Genomic DNA, 21,065 nt, shown 5'->3' with positions numbered 1-21,065 from the left:
TCCAAATACTTTAGTTTTTATTTGTAAAATAAATGAATTTAAAATTCAGTAAATTTAATATTTAATATAGAATAGGATTAACATGTAAACCTTCATTTAGCAAGAAACTGTTTCTGAAACTGACTGAAGGTCCAGTAAATATATTTCCTTGTCTCCAGTGTTTCCTTGCTGAGTTTTGTTTGTGGTTCATCCCTTTCATTACAAAGCGTTCTCTTTTGCTGTTCTTGTTTTTGCCGTGTATGACCTCTTTTGCCCGTTTCTCCGATTGTGATTTTTGCCTTGTCTCCTGTATTGATCTGCTGTGCTTTGACCCTGGACTGTCTTACATACTGTCTTATGTTTTGCATTTGGTTTATTGGTTGAACGTTACAACTCTGGACTGTTTTTGACTAAACTAGCCTCATCAATCTATTTGCGCTTGCCTCCTCCCTGCCTGGTCGTGACGCTGATAGAAAGTACACTGCAGTAAATTTCATATTTAATTGGCATGAAATGAGTTGACTTAAAGAGAAAGAAATTACTGTTAGTGCTATATGTATACTAAGTCAATATTTATGTTCAATTTAGTGATTCTCCAAGCAGATAGGGTAGTGCAAACTAAAATATCTAAAATTGCAATTTGTGGGGTCCAAGCACTGTTTTACAGTCAAATTTGCAATTAATGATATAGCATCTTTTTTAATCTATGTCTATCAAACTTTGAAGGCTGTTTCAAAATAATGAAGTCAGCATAAATTTTAGATGTATTGAAAATGGGACAAAGCATTCCTTTCATTGTCCAGCAGAAGTTGCTGCTTCATTGTCCTACATGTCACACCTATAGTTTTCATAGATTTAGTAATAGTTTTGATAGGATTAAAGATTATGCTGTGTCCTATAGCATCTTTGGTAATAAAACAGTTCTGGGTTATCCATCTCACTGTCTTCAAATTTGCCAGTAGAATGTTGAGTGTTTAAGAACCCTTGTCTTGTGCTTTAGTAGTATTTTACCACAAAGGGTGCCTAATCCTCAAACTGAGCGTCAACTACTCACATTTTACACACACAATTTAAGACATAGTATATTGCCTCGTCCTTTTATATACAATGTAATATGGTTTCTTCTCTGATTACATCATGTAATCAGAACCTGTAAATGCATGCTCAGGTAGTTTTGCTACCTGCTCCTCCTGACCAAAGTGATTTCCTAAGACAGCTTATACAGGAGTTTAGCTGTAATACATGAACATTACATGTACATGTATATTAAATTTAATCATAATTTCAACAATTACCAGCTTATATGTACCAGCACATTGTGTTCATGAAAATAGCATATAATGATACGTTGATGTGTTATATTCAATTAAAGGTGCTGCCAGACTTCAAGAAATTTCAAGAAAAAAGTCTTCAAAGCTTGCATACAATCTGTGCCATAATTATACGTTTCTGTTCATTTACATTGAAATAACAGGCCTGGAAAAAAATATGTTGCAAGTGCTTTATTGGTCCATTTTTTTATTTTTTGTTTGATCATTTATCAGACAATCATAATGTTTAGAATCATGTTGTATATCACTGGAAATTTACTTCACAGGGTGGATGTTGCTTAGTGCGAGGGTTCAGAAAATTAGCACAGCTCCTCAGTCTTCACTGTTGCTGGAAAAAAACAAAACAGTTATTGAGGTTCAGACAATAGTGAGACCAACTAACAAACTGTTGTAATTTACCTTAAAACATGGTAAACATTTCTAACATTAACATATTTGTTGGTTTTAAACATCATAGGTTTGATAAAAGAGGCACATTTTACTTTTCTTTTGCAAAGTGTCCTGTATTTTAGATTCTAAGTGCTACACATCACCTTGATGAACCACTGCATATGCTTGGCATTCTGTCAAAAGATCTTTAAATGTATAAAGGCATCACTTTCAGGGATGCAGCAAATAGCGTGCTAATAGGGTATGGTAGGATTGTGCAACTGCTAAAAAATGATTTTAAAAATTTTGCATTTGTTTTAAAGTGGTGTTTGTATTTCTATGTCTTATTCACATATTTACAAAACCTACAGTAGCTGCACTGTTTACAATTACAATGTATCTTCATTAAAGTGAGTCGAATCCCTACCCTCAACAACTGTTTGTTGCTTTGAGGTACTGTCACTAAAACATAAGCAAGTTGATGTGCAATGAGAGGAAAAGTTTGCAAAGCTGCAGTATTTTTAAACCCTACAATTGCCTAACATCATGTTTGAATAAACAAAAAAATCTAGTGTAATGCTGTGCTTTAAATACGTTAGTTTGTTTATCAACTATTACATCTCTCAGTGTGCTTTGAAGTTTAGCTTGTGGCTATGGCTATGGCTGTGACACAGTCATTTGCAGTGCCACATATCAGCAATTTTCATTGGTGGCTGGACAAGTCCAGAGAGAAAGAGAGGCTGGTTCTGTTTAACTTGAAGTATTGCAAAAAATTAAAAAGGAAAAGACAATCATTTTGCAGGACATCACAGTTCACACCACTTACAGGTTGTTCAAAATTTCAGCACCCCTGACTTAAAACACCTTAAAGTGTCCCTGTTTGTGTTTTAGAAACAAATTTCAAGCATTTATGTGCAAACCTTTCAACAAAGTGACTTTAAAATAACAAAAACCTGTACTACTGGTCTATCACTGTCCACTAAAAATATACAGAGAATATACAAACAACAAAAACACCACATTAAGTGCTCATACTGATTGGCTATTTTATTTGGTACACTTATCATACAAAGGCATTTTTTAGATTTACAATTACTGCCTTTAGTACATCTGCAGACATACAGTTTGTCAGCCCCCTTTTACCTGTCTGTCAATGGAAAGGACCAACACAGGACCACCAGCTATTATTTGGGTTGTGAATCATTCTCAGCATTGCAGTGACACTGATATGGTGGTAGTGCATTAGTGTGTGTTGTGCTGGTACGAGTGGATCAGACACAGCAGTTTTTAAACACCATCCACTTATGATCCACTCTATTAGGCATACCTAATTTCTTGATTAATTTTGTGCGCATACAGGTGAAGAGGCTAGGTTTTTTTTTTTCCTTGATCAATCTGTGTTAGTCGGGGTTGATATTTGACCACAGGACCATTTTAGGCTGGATGTTTTTTGTTGGTGGACTATTCTAAAAACTCCAGCAGGACTGCTGTGTCTGACACTCTCACCAGCATCACATACACCAACATACCACTACCATGTTGCCATCACTGCAGTGCTGAGAATGATCTACCAACCAGATGATACCTGCTCAGTGGTGGTCCTGTGGTGGTCCCTTTTCAGTGATGGACAGGGTAGAGGATGGCTGATATACTGTGCAGTGAGACATGGGCTACAATCCAGAAATTGTGTACCTTCTAACTGTACATATATGTGAACTAGAAATGGTCGTATGCAATAGTTTGGTCAAATTACATGTTTAGGTCAGAATAAGTTAATACATCTTCTACAGAGAACAAACTTAGATGGAATTTTAAGCACATTTTAATGTACATTTATTGGCAAAATCTGACATGTTGCAAAAGAAACATATATAAATAAAATATAATATAAAATATAAAATGTGCCATGACATCTGCAAAGGCCACATTTATGTTTTTATTTCTAATATGTTGAATTTATCAAATAAAAATTGACTGAATTAAAATGTGCAGAACTGGTATGTGAAAGACACAATAGATATTGATATAGATGTGTATATATAGATATTGAACTTATTATTATTTTATTATTGTGTTCTCTGTACAGGATGCAAACTTTTCATTAAAATCAACAAAACATGTCATTTGACCAGGGCACCCAAGCTTTTGCATTTGACTATTAATGTGTACCAGGTTAAATGTGGTCTTTGTTATTTTAAAATCCCCTGCAAACTGAGTAATGCGGCAGTGGATTAACAGTCACTCTGCTGAATGTGATGGTTAATTTTGTGAAAATAAAGAATGTTGAGAGCATTTTAGGCTGTCTTATGTCAAAGACACCAAAAGCAACCCAAATGCCTTTGACTTAAGCGACCCGTATTAGTCCCACAATGGGGAAATTTCACCTCCGCATTTAACCCGTCCGTGAAGTGAAACATCACATACACTCTAGTGAGCACACACACACTAGGGGGCAGTGGGCAGCCCAGTCCGCAGCACCAGCAGTTGGGGGTTAGGTGTCTTGCTCAAGGACACCTCAGTCATGTTCTGTCGGCTCTGGGGATCAAACCGGCGACCTTCCGGTCACAAGGCTGGTTCCCTAACCTCCAGCCCATGACTGACCTTCTTGTGATTTTATCGTTGATTCTATGAACAAATTTACCCAAGTCATGCAAGCACAACTTTCTACAGACTAGACAAACCTACCAAGCCATATAGTATGGAAATGGTGAGCGTTAAACTGGTGAACTACACATAAAATTTTGTGACATTCATAGATGCAGCTTCACATCATCACTGTCCAAAAAAAGACTATCTCAAAAATGGCAACTTTACAGGAGAAGGCAAAGATGTAGATGGAAAGAGAGCAAATTTGGAGCAATTCTATTGGTCTACTCATGATTAAATTTTCACTAAATGTTAAGGGCAGCTGTTGTGTTTGAATGACATAACCTAAAAATCTACAAAAAACGGAGATTTATTTTGGATAGCAACAATATATCTTTTCAGATATCACAATCATGCTGTAATGCAGCCATACTTACCAGCTAGGGAAGTCAGGTGCTCTGTTTTCATCCATATACGTTATTATGCTTGCACCAGAAACAGAGCCAGTGAACTCCCCACAGGCACCGCACAGGTCAGCAGCAATCGTTTCACTCACGGTAATTGTGATCCCATCTGTAAGACTGTAGGACAATTTGAGGGCCGATTCCTTCTCGATGATGACTGTTTGATCGATGACCTTTACAAATATCTGATTCCTCTTTATACCTGGTAAAGTCAGCTTCTTACCGTTGAACTATACATTTAAAAAGAAGGAAACAACAGATTTGTTAGGAAAGGAAATCACTGCAAAATGCAACATCTGGCATGTGATGCAGTTTAAATAAAAAAGCATTTTGCTCACCCAAATGTCAAGTTTGCTGTTAACCGTGACAAGCACGTCTTCAAAGAAGACGTAAACAGCTGCAGGTGTCAGAGCTCCAGAGTTACAGGCTTGCAACTTCACCACCACACGGAACCAGACTGTTACAGCAGCACTGTCACATACTTTCACCAAGTCAAAGGCTCCCATAGATGGGATGATCCAGGTTGTTCCATTAAATAGGGTGAAGGAGCCTCCAGTTTCTAACACGCACTCCTTTGAAAAGCATCCACGAACGCCATTCTTGACCGTACAGACTTCATCGCTGTTACATGTCATGCTTTCAATGCTCACAATACCAGTATTGAGACAGGTCAAGCGTTCTTGGCAATTGTCTGTGACAACAGACTCACCAATCTGCAGCAAAAATTAACAGAAGAAGTTCTGATACACTTTTTTCTTCATTTCTTCAGTGAACTGTCAAGTTGTCAGGTTTAAGAGCTTAGTACTGTACCATGGTCATTAAAAGTGCTAGTTACCATTAACATATAGCAACTTCCTTGCTCCCTTCCTTCAGCAGGTGTCTCAAATTACTTGGTGGTCACTAGCTAAATTGTCTTCTCCAAAAAGGGGTAGGTTAAAAAAGTAAATGCAATGGAAAAAGTGTCACCACAAATCTCAGCTTCTACTATTACTACTAACAATATAGTTATTTTTTATAATAATATAATTATGTTATCAACTATATTATGTTACATATAATTAAGTATTATAAATATTATAACTAATTAGAAGTATTATCATTATTAGTTGTATAAGTAGAATATTATGTTTTAAAAATAATGGTTTCTCAAGGGTGCTTTAGTAAAGACAATGGTTTTATATAGAACCTTTGCTTGATTAAAGGGTTCTTAGCATAATGACAGGGTTCTTCAGATTTACAGAGAATGTGTTGTAGATGGAGAGCCTTTTTGAAAAGGGTTCTATATAGCACCAAAATGGTTCTTCTATCAATATGATGTCAAGCTTGTAATAATAATTGGTGCTATATAGAACCCTTTTCAAAAAGGTTCTACATAGAACCATCTATAGCATATTCTCCATCAATCTGAAGAACCCTCTTAACAAAGCAAAGAACCCTGTAATCATGCAAAGCGTTCTGAGTGTTTCTGTATAGAACCATTTTCTTCATTAAAGAATCCTTCAAAAACCATCTTTTTGAAGTGTGTTATTCAACCGTAACATTATATAAGTATAAGTAAATCTGCATTGTCGTTTGATAATCCCATTCATTCCTTAATTCTGATCCATTGTGTGTGTTGCAATGTCAGAAAGGAATCCATGAAGACACAGTTCATTCTCATTTAAAAGCAAGGAATGTCAGATATAACTTATGTTGGGTTACCATGATCAGTGTTTGGTGGGTGAAGCAAATCTACACTTCAAATGTAAACATTTAGCATTAGAATGTGTGATGGGCAATATGAAGCCATCTTGCAGGCCAGCTGCCATTTAAGACCCCTGGTCTACAGGATTATATGCAAGTAAATTTACAGGATGTTCTCTTCTTTTGGCAGAATCTTACTGTAACCTATAGGATGTGTAGCTGTCAGACAAAAGATATATACCAGGAAGGTGTGCCTAATAAAATGAGATATAACTCACCTTGTAGGTGTGCCCATTCTCATAACAGCTACACTGATCTGCTTTAATGCAGCCCGTCCCATTGGTGTAGAATCCAGAGTCACACATACAGCCTTCAGCACAGGTCTTTATATCACAGTTGATGATTTCAGTGAGGCCAGGACAGGGTGAGTCACATGACTGAGCACAGATTTCATAGTGACTGTTGGCAGGGCATTTCAGTGCTATAAGGAACACAGATAAAGTAATGTGAGTCCATGATTTCTTTTAATCAGTGCAAGCATTAATGTAATATTTGTAGATTCACTGAACACTTACAGCAAAATGTCGATGTTCTCCAGTTTTTAACAGGAACTCCAAAGTTCTGACAGTCAGACATGTAAGCAGCAATGCTGTGGCAGAGCATGTTCTTATCTCCGTTACCAGCACACACATCGTATACACAATCTTTGAAGTAGGACTCAGGGTTAATTACACTGTGACAGGCAGCAAATGGACCTTCAGGGTTGGTAATGATGCTGCAGTCCTTTTCAAAGACAGCTTTCTTGTCTGCAGGGCACGTTGGACAGAAGTCTCCAGAACAGCCATCATCACACACAACACCAGGAACAGCCACTTTCCACGCAGCTCCAAATGCTTTAATATCGCTGGTTACTTTACCATCTGGCAGCAGTAACTCATCACTCTTCTTACCATTAAAGGTTCCACACATACCACAAGTTTTTCCAAGGTAGCTGCTTGGGACTGTAATGATTACGTGATAAATCATATCGTAGGTGACTCTCAGGCCAAAGTCTGTAGTGATAACATTTTGGAAGCCCTCCTGCTGGACCGTCACTCTTCCATCATTGAGACTTATAGGGATGTTGGTTAATACACCATTAACCTGAAAGGAAAAACAAATAGTTTTCTTTGGTAGCATACTGGGCCTGTTTACACCTTGCATTGCCATGTGTTTTCTGTGACCAGATCACTTTCAGATTTTCACAAAAGAAGCCAGGTGTGATCATCCCTGGGATGCACTGTGATCAGATTACAATCTTGATAATATTACAACAACAAGTGTAAACAGAATGCATTTGGTGAAAAAATGTAAGGGATTGTAGCAAAAGTATATTGATATATGATCTGTACACAAAACACGTTGCACCAAGGTGCAAACAGGCACATTCTTTCCCACCACACACACTGGATTTATACTTAGATACCTGCATCCAGTGTTCAAACAATCTACAAATAACAGGTTGGTTCACTTCATGGCTAATATAGAGCCTGTTCTTCATGCCTGATGTTTTACTCCCAGGGCAGTTGGGCCGGCTAGACTGGCCAAGAAAAAGATTTCACAGTTACCTCTGGTTAACAGTGAATGTGAACTGATTTTGAGATAATAAGATAACAGTTACAGTTGGTTGGATAAAGTTGGTTGGCACTCATATTGATGGAGGTTAAATGTTCTGAAATGATCTAAATCATCAGTCTCTCTAATTTGATGTGTACAATGTTGACTGATTTTAATATACATACTAAAAAACTAGCAGTGTCATGACTGGCCAAGACCAAGCGAGTTGTAACACTCTCCTTGAGGCACCTTGCATCAACATCATGTTCTTCTTCCATGTCCAGATCATATCTGGGTACTTTCTGGCAATATTCCCTTTATAATTTTCACTAAAATGTATCTGCAACTTGACCAGAAGAAATCCAACTTTGGGATCACTTCTTTTTACAGACCACTAAGTTCTAGGCAGCTAAGTGTGAGGTACAAACTGCAAAGTGGTAGATAAGCCTTTTGGGTAGCGTGACAGTAAGTTTCAAGAGGCTAATTCAAGGGTCATCAACCCTCATCCTAGGGATCAACCTTCCTGCAAAGTCTAACTCCAACCACAATCTGCCACACCTCCTCCAGCTAGATAACTTCTTCAAAAGTCTTTGATTGGCTGGATTAGATGCAGTAATGGTAGGTAAGAAGGAGGCAGCATGGAGGATGCTTTTGGAAGAGGGCTGGTGATCACTGGTCAAAACTATTAACTAGCTAGCAACTATCTTATCTTATTGCTACTACATGAACAAAACAAAAACATCAAAACACATTATTTTAATGATTATTAGGAAAAATCACCGTTTATCTAATAGAAAATTTAAAAAGAAGTGTATTTTAAAAGCAGATTGTTTTCCTTCCATAAAGGTTAAGTAACTTTTTTAGTTGGCATTTAGTTGTTATATGCGAACCTAAACCAAACACTCATATCACAACATCAGACAACACAATATCTATTATTGTACATACCGCTATTTGATGTAGCAGATTTCGTCTCAGCACTAAAACCATGCCGTACACTTCCACCACAACCACCTTGGCCATAGAGACGTTTGGAGCGAGCTGGATCTCATTCCATTTCTCATTCTCCACAATAACTGCAAATGGAGTGAGCTGAGTTCCCTCTAGATGGCAGCCCTGAGCGGCAGTGTAGGTGCAGGTACCCTGGAAGTCATATGTGCTGTTGTCGAATGTGTTGTAGTGGGGATCGCCATAGATGTTGCAAGTGCCATGAGATACTGCATGGCATGCTCTGATTCCTTTAGCAACACTGCATGCTGTTCCATTTGGGCAGCTCGCAGTTTCACATTGAACTTGACCACTGGTTGGATTGCAGGTGCACTTTTTGCTGCAGCTGTCATCAGCCCAGATGGATTCTCCAGCCTGCAGGTAGCGTTTCTCACTTCCAACACTGTACACACAGCCACACTGATTCTTAGGCACACACTTGTTTCCACTCCACAGGTACCCATCGTTACAGACGCAAGCCTCCACGCAGCTGGATTGGCATTCAGCAGAAGGAGTGGGATTCTCACAGGTAGCAGGACAGGAGCAGGACTCAAAGTGGCTGTTTGCGGGGCATGTAGGGGCAGCTGGTAGAGGTGACAGTGTAACCATCAGTGAAAGCACAGATCACAAATGTAAAAAATCTTTCATCTATGTTTACCACTATTATTATCTGTCTAGTTTTCATTATCGCAAAATGTTATTTTGTGTACTGCACTCATTGTACGTTCCTCTTTTTCCTAATACTTACGACAGCCAATGAGGTGTCTCCAGTCGTGTACATGTACACCAGCTCGCTGGCATGCATCTGTGTAAATCTGTGCTGTCTTACAAAGAAAATGCTTAAATCCTTTGCCCATGCAGTAGTCAATAAGGCAATTTTCATAGAAAACCTTGGGATCAATGAGAGTCTTGCATTCACTAAATGGACCATCAGTCAAGATGGTGACCAAGTGACAGAAGGCTTCTGCTGCCAAATGATCATACCATGGTTCTCCCTCACAGCTCTCACACTTTCCAACACAATCATCAGTACAATAGGCATCCTCCGGCAACCCTGGAACCCTCCAGCTCTTTCCCAGTGCTGGAATACTGCCTGCCAAAGAGCCTGTGGGAGTAGTGAGGTCATCATTCGCCTTCCCATTGAAGTTTCCACACATGCCACACATTTTTCCCATGAAGGTGTCTGGAATCTTTATCACCAGAAATTGATCCCAGTTGTACTGAACTGACAGGCCAAAGTCTGTCTCCACAATAACTGAAAGACCACTTTGCCGAAGGGTCACTTTGCCATCGTCCAGGGAGATGGGAAGGTACCAAAGAGAATCACTTATCTGAAACAAGTTAGAACATAATTGACACAGTAGCTGATTTAGACTGACAAGTAGTTTTTCCACAAGGTAAATAGTAAAGCAAACATTTCAAACAATACTCACCCGCACAAGCCCGGTCTCATGGTGGACAATGGTGATGTATTGATCGTAGACTTTAATGGTGACTTCGCTGACAAAAGTACCCTTTGAGCTGCCGAAACGTTCATTCATGGCCTGGACTTCAAATGCTGGGTAGTTACTGTCTACATCGCAGTTCTTGGCCATGATGTAGGTGCAGTTGCCCATGAAGTTGTAGTAATCACCATCAAAAGTGCGGTAGTGTGGGTCACCCATGACCCAGCAGGTACCTGAAACTAAAGGATGACTTTTGATGTCCATCAGTTAATTAATTCTGACTTAAACTATTGATTTAGTATTGAAGAAATTTCCCTTGATGAAGTATTTATTATTATTGTTTTAGCAATGATCCATGTCCACTGAGATTCTCTGACTATTTTAACAGAATTTAACAGTCAAGTTTATTAAGTTTGGTGACAACTACAAAAAGCTTTCCAGAGTTTATGGTTCTGTGGTCATTGCAATGGATCAAAATTCTGTACAATGTGGAAAAAGTTGTTTATCCAAATGTTTTACTTTTACTTACCATTAGGCTTTGGGTAGCAGCCACGAATACCATTTTGAATCTCACAGACTTCATTAGCACCACATTGCATGGCTTCATGTTTGACTTCACCAGAGGCAATACAGGTCAAACGTTCTTTGCAGTCATTGGTGATGACTGACTGACCAATCTGCAAGAGGAGTTAACAATCATTGACATGTGACATGTTTTACTTACTTATTTACTGCTTACTTAATGACATCAATTTGGCCAAGTGTTAAACACTCCTGCTATAAGTTTAACAACTTGGTATAATTTGTCATAATTAACGTCCTTAATGCTAGTGTGTGAAATACCCCCTGGTATTCAAGAGGTCCTATGTTGGCTGGCTACACCAGTGTTGCCTGGCTGCTAACTCACTTACCATAGCAACACTTGTGCTAGCTTCAATGGCAGCAAAACATTTGGTTAACTATTCTTTTGGAAACGCTCTTTTCTAGTTTGGTAATGTGGTCTCCACATTAACTGAGATCTTACAGGCATAGTTACAGTTGCTAGCCCACAAAGGACCAACTGGGTGAGTCTGAGAGGCAGTCTGACGCAGACAAGTGCTGCAACTCTCAATAGTTAAGACTACCAAACACAGAACCTCACTGATTGTCTATGGAGCAGGCCAAACAATGACCTTTCCTTGTATTTGCATTTAACCATCTATTCTCTGACAAACAGCACACATTCATAATAAGTTTATTTTCAGGACCCCCAGAATTTAGAATTTCAGACATTTAGGGGGTCAAAGAGGTTGATTAGGGAGTCCTGGAACCCCCAGCACCCCTTGTTTTCTACACCTTGCTTAACACTAAACTGTCTTTTTTAAGCATGACAGTACTGAGACCGCATTATTTGTTAATAATATTTTTTTTTCTATGCCAAAATACAAAAGCTTACTAAACAATACAGAGTTGACCTACCTTGTAGGTGTGTCCATTCTCATAACAGCTACACTGATCTGCTTTAACACAGCCTGTACCATTGGTGAAGAATCCAGAGTCGCACATACAGCCTTCAGCACAGACCTGATCTTTACAGTCAATGACTCCAGTGAGGCCAGGACATGGTGAGTCACACGGCTGAGCACAGATTTCATAGTGACTGTTGGCAGAGCATTTTAGTGCTATAAGGAACCAGGATAAGAAACATATCAGTTAAATACCTAAAATATTCTATATATAATGAATATGCTTTACTGTATTTAAGCTGCTTTACAACTTGTTTCTATACATACGGCAAAATGTTGACGTTCTCCAATTTTTAACCGTAACTCCAAAGTTCTGACAGTCAATCATGTAAGCAGCAATGCTGTGGCAGAGCATGTTCTTATCTCCATCACCCATACAGACATCATAGACACAATCTTTGAAGTAGGACTCAGGGTTAATTACACTGTGACAGGCAGCAAATGGTCCTTCAGGGTTGGTAATGATGCTGCAGTCCTTTTCAAAGACAGCTTTCTTGTCTGCAGGGCATTTTGGACAGAAGTCTCCAGAACAGCCATCATCACACACAACACCAGGAACAGCCAATTTCCACGCAGCTCCAAATGTTTTAATGTCTTTGGTTTCTTTACCATCAGGCAGCAAGAAATCATCATTTTTGTTACCATTGTTGTTGCCGCACAGTCCACAGGTCTTCCCGTGGTAGCTGCTGGGGACTGTGATGCTAACATGATAAATCATATCGTAGGCGACTCTCAGGCCAAAGTCTGTAGTGATAACATTTTGATAACCATCTTCCTGGACTATCACTTTTCCACCATCCAGACTTACAGGGATGTTGGTCAAGATCCCATTAACCTGAAATTATAGCATGTAATCAAACATAAATATGTGTACTTTTCACCCATCTGCTGTCTGTTTCACTAGCAGCAACAGTTCCAGCTGACAATTTTAGATCTGGGACAAATTAATTAGTAAGGCTGTGTAGATTTATGCAGCATTCTCAGAGGAAGAAGGCAGTAAATACTTTTGTCATACCTTGTGAAAAACTTTGTCATGTCTGTAATTACTAATGAAAATGATTTCCCTACACTGTTAGAAATAAAGGTTCAGTGCAGGAAAATTTTTTGTTCATCAAGGTGCAAACAATGTAAATGTTACCTCAAAAGGTACAACAGTGGTTTTAAGGTCCTGTTGCGTACCTTAATTAGGTTTTCCCAGATAAAAAGTACCTGGTAAAAACTTTTTTCATAATGTAATATTTTAAAACAGAACAATAAAATAAAAAGCCTGGAGATGAGATGGGAAGTGTGGAATCAAAACTTAAAAAATATCATTTCAATGGATTATGGTACAATTATGTTCCATGACTAGAGATCTACCCTTGGGAGTCAAAAGGTTGATCTCCCCCAGTCATTTTACAGGTGACATGTAATTTGACTGGCAGAGATCAAAGTGAAAATAAGTTGGCATGTGGCATTTCTCTGCAAATTTTATAAATAATTTGCTCTGTTTAACATATTGTGAAAAAATAATGCCATGCACAGGCCACATTTTATGTTTAATGTTTCACGGTTTCTTTTTACTTTTACTTCAGCAAATGACCACTATGTTAACTTTGTTAACTATTTTAACTTTTTCATTTGACCAGGTGCACCCAAACTTTTGCATATGACTGTAGTGACATTGAACAGAAAATATAATGGATATGAAAACTGTATTGTGTTGAAGAAAAGGCTATATTTAGGATTTAGGATTATATTTTAATCCAATTAATGGCACACGGAAGACACTATTGCCCAGTATTAATGCTGGAGAGTCACAACTGCACAAAAGAACTAAACGTGTTTTATAGAATTACATTTTTACTGTTATCGGTGGAATTTCCCTGTTTGTGGGGTTAAAAAAGTATCACTTAAACTTATGTAAAGGTTAGTACTAATGAAATCTGTGTGCTGTAAGACTTACCATTATCTGATGTAGCTCATTTCTTCGCAAAACTAAAATCATGCCGTACACCTCCACAATGACCACCTTGGCCACAGATACGTTTGGACTCATCTGGATCCCATTCCACTTTTCATTCTCCACTATAACAGCAAACGGTGTAAGTTTTGTTCCTTCCAGATGACAGCCCTGAGCAGCGGTGTAGGTGCAGGTACCCTGGAAGTCATAAGTTTTGTTGTCAAATGTGTTGTAGTGGGGGTCGCCGTAGATGTTGCAGGTCGATTGAGAAACCGGATAGCAGTCTCTAATCCCTTTAACAACATTGCATTCTGATCCACTCTGGCAGCCTGTGTTCTCGCACACAACTTGACCACTGGTTGGGTCGCAGGTGCAGTTTTGGCTGCAAGTATCATCAACCCAGATGGATTGTCCAGCCTGCAGGTAGCGCTCGTCACCTCCACTGCTGTACATACAGCCACACTGAGGCTTGGGGACACACTTGTTTCCACTCCACAGGTATCCACCATCACAGACACAGGCCTCCACACAATTAGCTTTGCAATCAGCAGAAGGAGTGGGATTCTCACAGGTAGCAGGACAGGCACAGGACTCATACTGACTGTTTTCAGGACATGTTGGGGCAGCTGAGAAAAGATGAAGATGTGACAGTGAGTGAAATAAGTCATAAAAAAACAGGGACATGGAAGGTAGGGGTGATGAGGGGCCTGCAGCACCCCCAGTTTTCAGTAGTATTTAACTGCAAACTTAAAATGTTTTAAGTAAAGCAAATACTCAATTGTGTGAATTTTGTGGAGTGAAGTTTGTATTTTGTTTTTGGATTGTTTATATAGCCTATGTTGAAAATCTGCAGGAGACTTGCACTATTCAGTTTTGCAGGTTTGGACCACACCCCAGACAAAGCTTGCGACAGAAGAGCTGAACTCTTGCTTGGGCAAGTGGTCTAGGTGGCTTTGTTGTGTTTGAGGGAGCCAGATGCCCTATTACAGTCACAGAAGATTGGGAGAGGCAGGGGAATGGTGGTATGTGAAGCTTTCAACAAGGCAAACAGAAGGAGGAAAGGGGAATTTACACGGCATCACTTCCCTCATTGTTAGCGCGGACATTCTGCTAAAATACAAGCGAGAGTACCACATACCAGCCCTAAGCTGTTTCTCTGCGCAGCCTTTGATTAATATTGTTTAAAAATGATAAACATTTCCTGTTAGATCTGCAAATTTATCTTGAATATGGGCATAACACTAGTGGATGCTGCGCCTCTTATCAATCTGAATGGTCTGTACTCAGCTTATTTGCAAAAATTTCACCAGAGACAGTAGGGTGTGCATCAATGGTTACTGTCGGTTATATGTACCTAGTGTATTTGTATTGTCACCTCTCTCCACAATCAAGCTTGTAATGATACATTCACACACACAGTATTTAGCATGACGTTACCCCCAACTGAAAACACCGTCCCACTTCCCTCTTTAAAAATACATCTAACACATGGTTATTGGTTATAGTTCAATCAGAAATGCACAAAATGATACTGTTTACTAGACAATGAATAAATACACTAAATATTTTTGTGCTTACTTAGTAACAGCCATACTTTTTATAAAACATCAGGCGTGATAGGCAGGAAGTTTCCAAAAAATCATATGTCATATTTCAAATGAGTGTCTGAGCTTTGAAACCTTATATATTGACAACCCCCATTCAACAGGGGGCTTGAATAAACAGTGAAAATGTGGCATGTAAATATTATTATTATGTCTTTTTTCTAATACTCACGGCAGCCAATGAGGTGTCTCCAGTTGAACACATGTACACCAGCTCTCTGGCAAGCATCTGTGTAGATCTGTGCTGTCTTGCATAGAAAGTTCTTGTACCCATTGCCCATGCAATAGTCAAATAGGCAATTTTCATAGAAAACCTTGGGATCAATGAGAGACTTGCAATCACGGAATGGGCCATCAGTGAGAATGGTTACAACATGACAGAAGGCCTCTGCTGCCACACGTTTAAGCCATGACACTCCCTCACAGCTCTCACACTGGCCAGCACAATCATCAGTACAATAGGCATCCTGTGGCAGGCCTGGAACCCTCCAGCTCTTTCCCAGTGCTGGAATACTGCCTGCCAAGGAGCCTGTGGGAGTAGTGAGGTCATCATTCTTCTTCCCATTGAAGTTCCCGCACATGCCACACATCCTTTCCATAAAGTTGCCTGGTACTTTTACCACCAGATATTGATCCCAGTTGTACTGCACTGACAGCCCAAAGTCTGTCTCCACAATAACTGAGAGGCCACTTTGCTGGAGAGTCACTCTGCCATTGTCCAAGGAGATTGGAAGGTACCAAAGAGAATCCTTTATCTGAGGTGGGAACATGAATGATAAGGCAGGAATTCATTTGATTTTCTTGTAAAAAAAATCTTGATGATAATTCTGTTTTGTATTAGAACTTAAGAGTTTGATTTTTAATATCTAAATTATTAGGGCTTCCTGAACATCAATTTACATGCTTCAAATACTCATTTGTATTTGCAAATGAGTGCTTGAAAACTTCCCAAAATCATTATTAAAAGCAATAATATTTGAAGCAAATTCAATCATCTGTCTGATAGAACACATGCGCTTCCATTTTAATTATGCGTTTTCATTCACCTGTACTTTGAGGTATAATTAAAATAATGATTTACTAAGCTCTGATGGACTAGTTGGTGCAGCTGTACTAACAGTGTATAGAGGCTACACTTATACACTTATACTAACAGTGTATAGAGGCTAAACTTCCCAGATATGAGATCTGCTGTTTGTTATTTGTGCTGTCAAGTTTTAAACCTGCTGTAAAATTATTTTACCCCTTAAAATCACAGGCTTATTACATACTAACCCTATTATTCAACTACTGCAGGGACTTCAATGCAAACAAACCTATTCTTAGGTTATAGAATTGTGCAATAAAACTTTGGGACTGCTGGTGGGCCCTGAAGGGTTAATCAGAAAAGAAAGGGAATGAAAAAAGAGCAAGTATTCCTGCCTGAAGCGGTTGGAGCTCAGTGATTTCTTAGTCTAATTCTCTGCTGTTTTAGCTTCAGTGGAAAGTTATGTGGAAAAGCAGTGGTGGTTGTTGCACTCTCTCTCTCTCTCTCTCTCTCTCTATATATATATATATATATATATATATATATATATATATATATATATATATATATATATGAACATTTAATCTAAATGTTGTTGCTACTGAAATTTCTTTTAGGTTATAAAAATGATGAAGCTTCCAGTTACTACATAGAGAAATGAAAACCAAAGTAATAAACAAATTCAAGATTATTCAAATCATTGAGGCCAGACCTATAAAAATACATGTATCAGACTGCAGTAGTAGAGTACTTATATATTCATACATTATATACACTTACCCTTACAAGTCCAAACTCATTGCGGACAATGGTGATGGTTTCACCATAGACTGTAATGACAACCTCATTGACAAAGGTGCTTTTTGAACTGCCACTGCGTTCATTCTCAGCCAGGACTTCAAATGCTGGGTGTACAGTGTCCACATGACAGTTCTTGGCCATTATGTAGGTGCAGTTACCCATGAAGTTGTAGTAAGTGCCATCAAATGTACGGTAGTGTGGGTCGCCCATGACCCAGCAGGTACCAACAGAAGCTGGAGGAAAATTCAGCACACTGATTCACTTACCTATGATTCTACTGTAATTATGAAGATACAATAAGATGAGAGAATACATTATATACAATATACGCAATATATGTGAAACTAAATATTGTAGCGTGTTGGGGAATGTGGTTGGGGTAGCTTGGTTTGATTGTGTAGAGCGGCAGTGGGAATCACCATGTTTGGTGCTATTTGTGCTTGAGTGCAGGAAAAACTGGGGAGTCAAGGTTGAGCACTTGAGCAGTGTTGACTTGCTGCAGGCTCTTTGCCCCACAGCTTGGGGGTTGGGGGGGCTAAATCAACAACCAACTAGAGAGCTACGTTAGCATTCTGATTATGATTGTATGGTGAAGCTGTGGCTGATACAGTCCAATAAAGCATAAAACATGTAAATATGTGTTTCTCCCTCGTTTATACTAGATGTTACAATATATTTAACTGTGCCATTTTTGAATATGTAAATATATGCCAAAAGGGAAATGTATTTCCTTTGCATATTGGTCTGGTTTTGTATGTGTAGTTCAGTTACACAAGGTGATCATCACAATGCATGCTGCACTGCCCAAGTATATCATTTCACTCGCAATTGAAAAAAGTCAAACCTCAGAAATAACTTTGTATGTTCTGTAAATACAGCAATAGATTTTACACTTAAAGAAAGCATGTCATAATAAGGGGTAACAAAATTGCATGATAACATCTTTCACTTCATCACATAACCGTATGGATAAGAGAAGGTGAGAAGTAACCATTATTATTATTATTATTATTATTATTATTATTATTATTCACACTTCTTCTGCAGTGCAAAAGTCCTTGTGCTATAGCATGTGTGTCCCTTTTCCTTATATTCAACTTTGTTGCCCAACTGTACAGCCTTGCCGTTTTATTTCTGTAACTGTATTTATAGTGATTTTATTTGCTTACCTGGAGGATTGCCAGGAGCTGGAGATCCATATCCATTCTGCTTGGAAGCACCAAAGCTGTACAAGGCAAAAGGTGCGTCTGGATGGGCTACCTGATAGAGGCCTGAAGTTTCACCATAACTAAACTGCGTCCATGAGTATTCACTTTTCCCAGCCTGAATCCACTGGAGGTCTTTTGATATCGGACGTGTATCTAGTGTCAGTTTACTCAAGTCAGATGTACGAGCTACAATAATGGCTTCATTTGTAAAGCCAGCTTGCCCCTCCATTGTGTAGGAGGTACTAAAGTGGTCTGTTGACAGGATGGTGATGAGGAAGGGGTCATTCACCTCTCCGTTTTGATTTGTTCCTCCATTAAACTCATACAGGACCTGAACCCCTTTATCAGCAGTGAAATGCAGAGAGTTGGGGTATGGAATATTGATAAAGACGGATTCTCCAGGCACCATTTGCTTGGGCGAGACTGTACCATCTTGTGTAGTGATTTGGAGTTGTGTTGTTTGCGAAGCCTGAATGATCACCGTATCAAATCTAAACGGAGGTTCTGAATAGGAAAGAGTCCCAACCGTGAACTCTGTACCCCAATTACTTACGGGAAGTAGCTGTTCATACACATGATTGCATTCTGAAAAGTACCAGGTACAGCTGTGGCCTGTGAAAACAGCAACTGGTTGTTTGGCAATTACTTTGGAGCCAGTCAGGTCATCTGTACTTTGGATCTGCACACTCTCAAATGGCTCTAAAGAGATGGTAAGTTGGCTCCCTTTTGAGTATTGCTGCCCTTGAAAGGTCACTGCACCATTTAACAGAATCTCTACTGTGTTTTGGCTGCCCTGATTGGTGATGGCAAACTCTTTGAAGGTACCAGGTGGGCCCATCTGTGGAGTGTAGATGTAGTACTCTGTGCCCCAGTCTTTCACAGGGTAGATCACTGAGGTATCTGCTGAGTAGGGCTTAGAGTTTAGAGAAAGCACTAGAATTTCTTGGTCAGCCTGCACCTGAACAGTTTGTTTGCTTTTTGTGGTCCCAGTCATCTCCACCCCATCTGGAAGCTGCAATGACCCTCCAGCTCCTGGCTGAAGAATCTTCTCGAACACTTGTCCCAGTGCAATCACCTTCACATTGGTGCTTAATATGGAACTTGGGGGGCTAGAGATCTCCACAATGAAACGTGATGGGCCATTGTTATTCCCTGGTTTGTAATTCTGCATGAAGGACAGAGCAAATTCTTTCCCTGCGGGCCCAGCAGTGCAAAGCCCTGGGAGATTTTAAGAAAAGATATTAAGTAACAGAAAGCACATTCATGCTTGTATTTATGAAGGCTGAAAAAGCATAAGATGAATTTATTTGCATTACTTTCTTGTGTTCAATGTCTTTCAAGTGCAAAGGCAAAATTACCAGTTTAAAGTCATAGATCAAGCCCAAATATTGGTGCTAGCACCAGCATTTGAGCTTCATGTGTACTGTAAAAGTACCTGACTACACAGTCAGAAAGACAGCACAATCGTATGCAAAAGTTTTAGCATCCACAGTCAACTTACATGTTGTTTTAAAGTAAAAAAAGTTAATGCAAACAAATTGAAATATGCCAATTTCTGTCATTTTTAGTGTTCGATGTTTAATTATTTTCTGAATTTAACATATTGCCAGAGGTTTTGCACAGTCCATATTTCATGGTTTGTATAGTTTATTTCCCAATGTATGAAATTCAGCAAATAAACCGAAAGTGTGCATCAAAATGTGTTCACCATAGAGGATGTGTTAACTTATTTTGACTTAGAAAATCAGCAAAACATGTCATTTGACCAGGGCTGTCCAAACTTGACCGTATTTCTCCAGTGCATGAACAATTTCAAACAAATGAGTTAGACTTTGAAACACATTTAAAGTATAATATGCTTTATGGATTCCAGAAGGGTTCTAAGTGAAGGTGGGAAGGTCTTACCACAAAGCAGGGCAGCAACCAAAGTACAGAGGATCCTCAACTCCATAGCTACAGGTAAAGAGCAATAAATTAGTTTCCACACAAAGTCTAGAAAATTCATATTTAAGATATGAATAAAAAAAGAGAACTAGCCTAAACTACTTTCCCCTTAACAAGTTTTAGCATCTCAGAATGCTTTCACACTTTCTTTGCCCCCTTCGGTTCCCTCATTAACAGCATCCTGTCTTACCTGAGTCAAAGCTGTGACACAAAGTGTGCAGCTGATCTGGAACCTGCAGCTTAAATTCACTTCTCTAAGTCTGCAGCAGCCAATAAGCGCTGCTTTGGCACTGCTGAAAGAAACTGCATGTTTGGAGACAACATAATAGAAAGGTGGTGGTCAGACTGGCCACACCTGTGTTATCTCATGCTGCCAGTCACAGAGACAGAGTGCATTTAGATTTAGTTCTTTATTGATCACTTTTATATTGCCAATCTATGTGTTTTTATGTAAGAATTGCGTACCTTGCATTCATTAAACTCAAACCTTGTCTTCCTGTGTCTATATGTAATACTTCTGTAAACATGTCACCACACTACAGTACAGTAAAAGTACAGTGCCATAAGATCTCCTGGTGTAAAGAATGGGAAAAA

General features: G+C 39.0%; 1 protein-coding gene across 1 annotated transcript; it reads right to left on the bottom strand.

Moving 5' to 3' along the window:
- Positions 1-1,466: 1,466 nt before the first annotated feature.
- Positions 1,467-20,724, bottom strand: LOC119263999 (IgGFc-binding protein-like). The gene is made up of 17 exons (XM_037540956.1): positions 20,662-20,724; positions 20,433-20,480; positions 18,489-19,745; positions 17,299-17,552; positions 15,664-16,246; positions 13,891-14,513; positions 12,213-12,780; positions 11,899-12,101; positions 10,970-11,117; positions 10,429-10,679; positions 9,744-10,326; positions 8,957-9,579; positions 6,988-7,555; positions 6,691-6,893; positions 5,068-5,442; positions 4,703-4,959; positions 1,467-1,638 (listed from the first exon to the last, which is right to left on the bottom strand). The coding sequence occupies exons 2-17, from the start codon at positions 20,476-20,478 to the stop codon at positions 1,623-1,625; spliced, it is 6,558 nt and encodes a 2,185-aa protein (XP_037396853.1). The 5' UTR covers positions 20,479-20,480; positions 20,662-20,724; the 3' UTR covers positions 1,467-1,622.
- Between the last annotated feature and the right edge of the window lie 341 nt (positions 20,725-21,065).

This window comes from Pygocentrus nattereri, chromosome 1 (genome assembly GCF_015220715.1).
Source record: "Pygocentrus nattereri isolate fPygNat1 chromosome 1, fPygNat1.pri, whole genome shotgun sequence".
Taxonomy (NCBI): Eukaryota; Metazoa; Chordata; class Actinopteri; order Characiformes; family Serrasalmidae; genus Pygocentrus; species Pygocentrus nattereri.
Note: the sequence above shows the minus strand (reverse complement) of the source record. Positions and strands in the feature narration are given on the sequence as shown.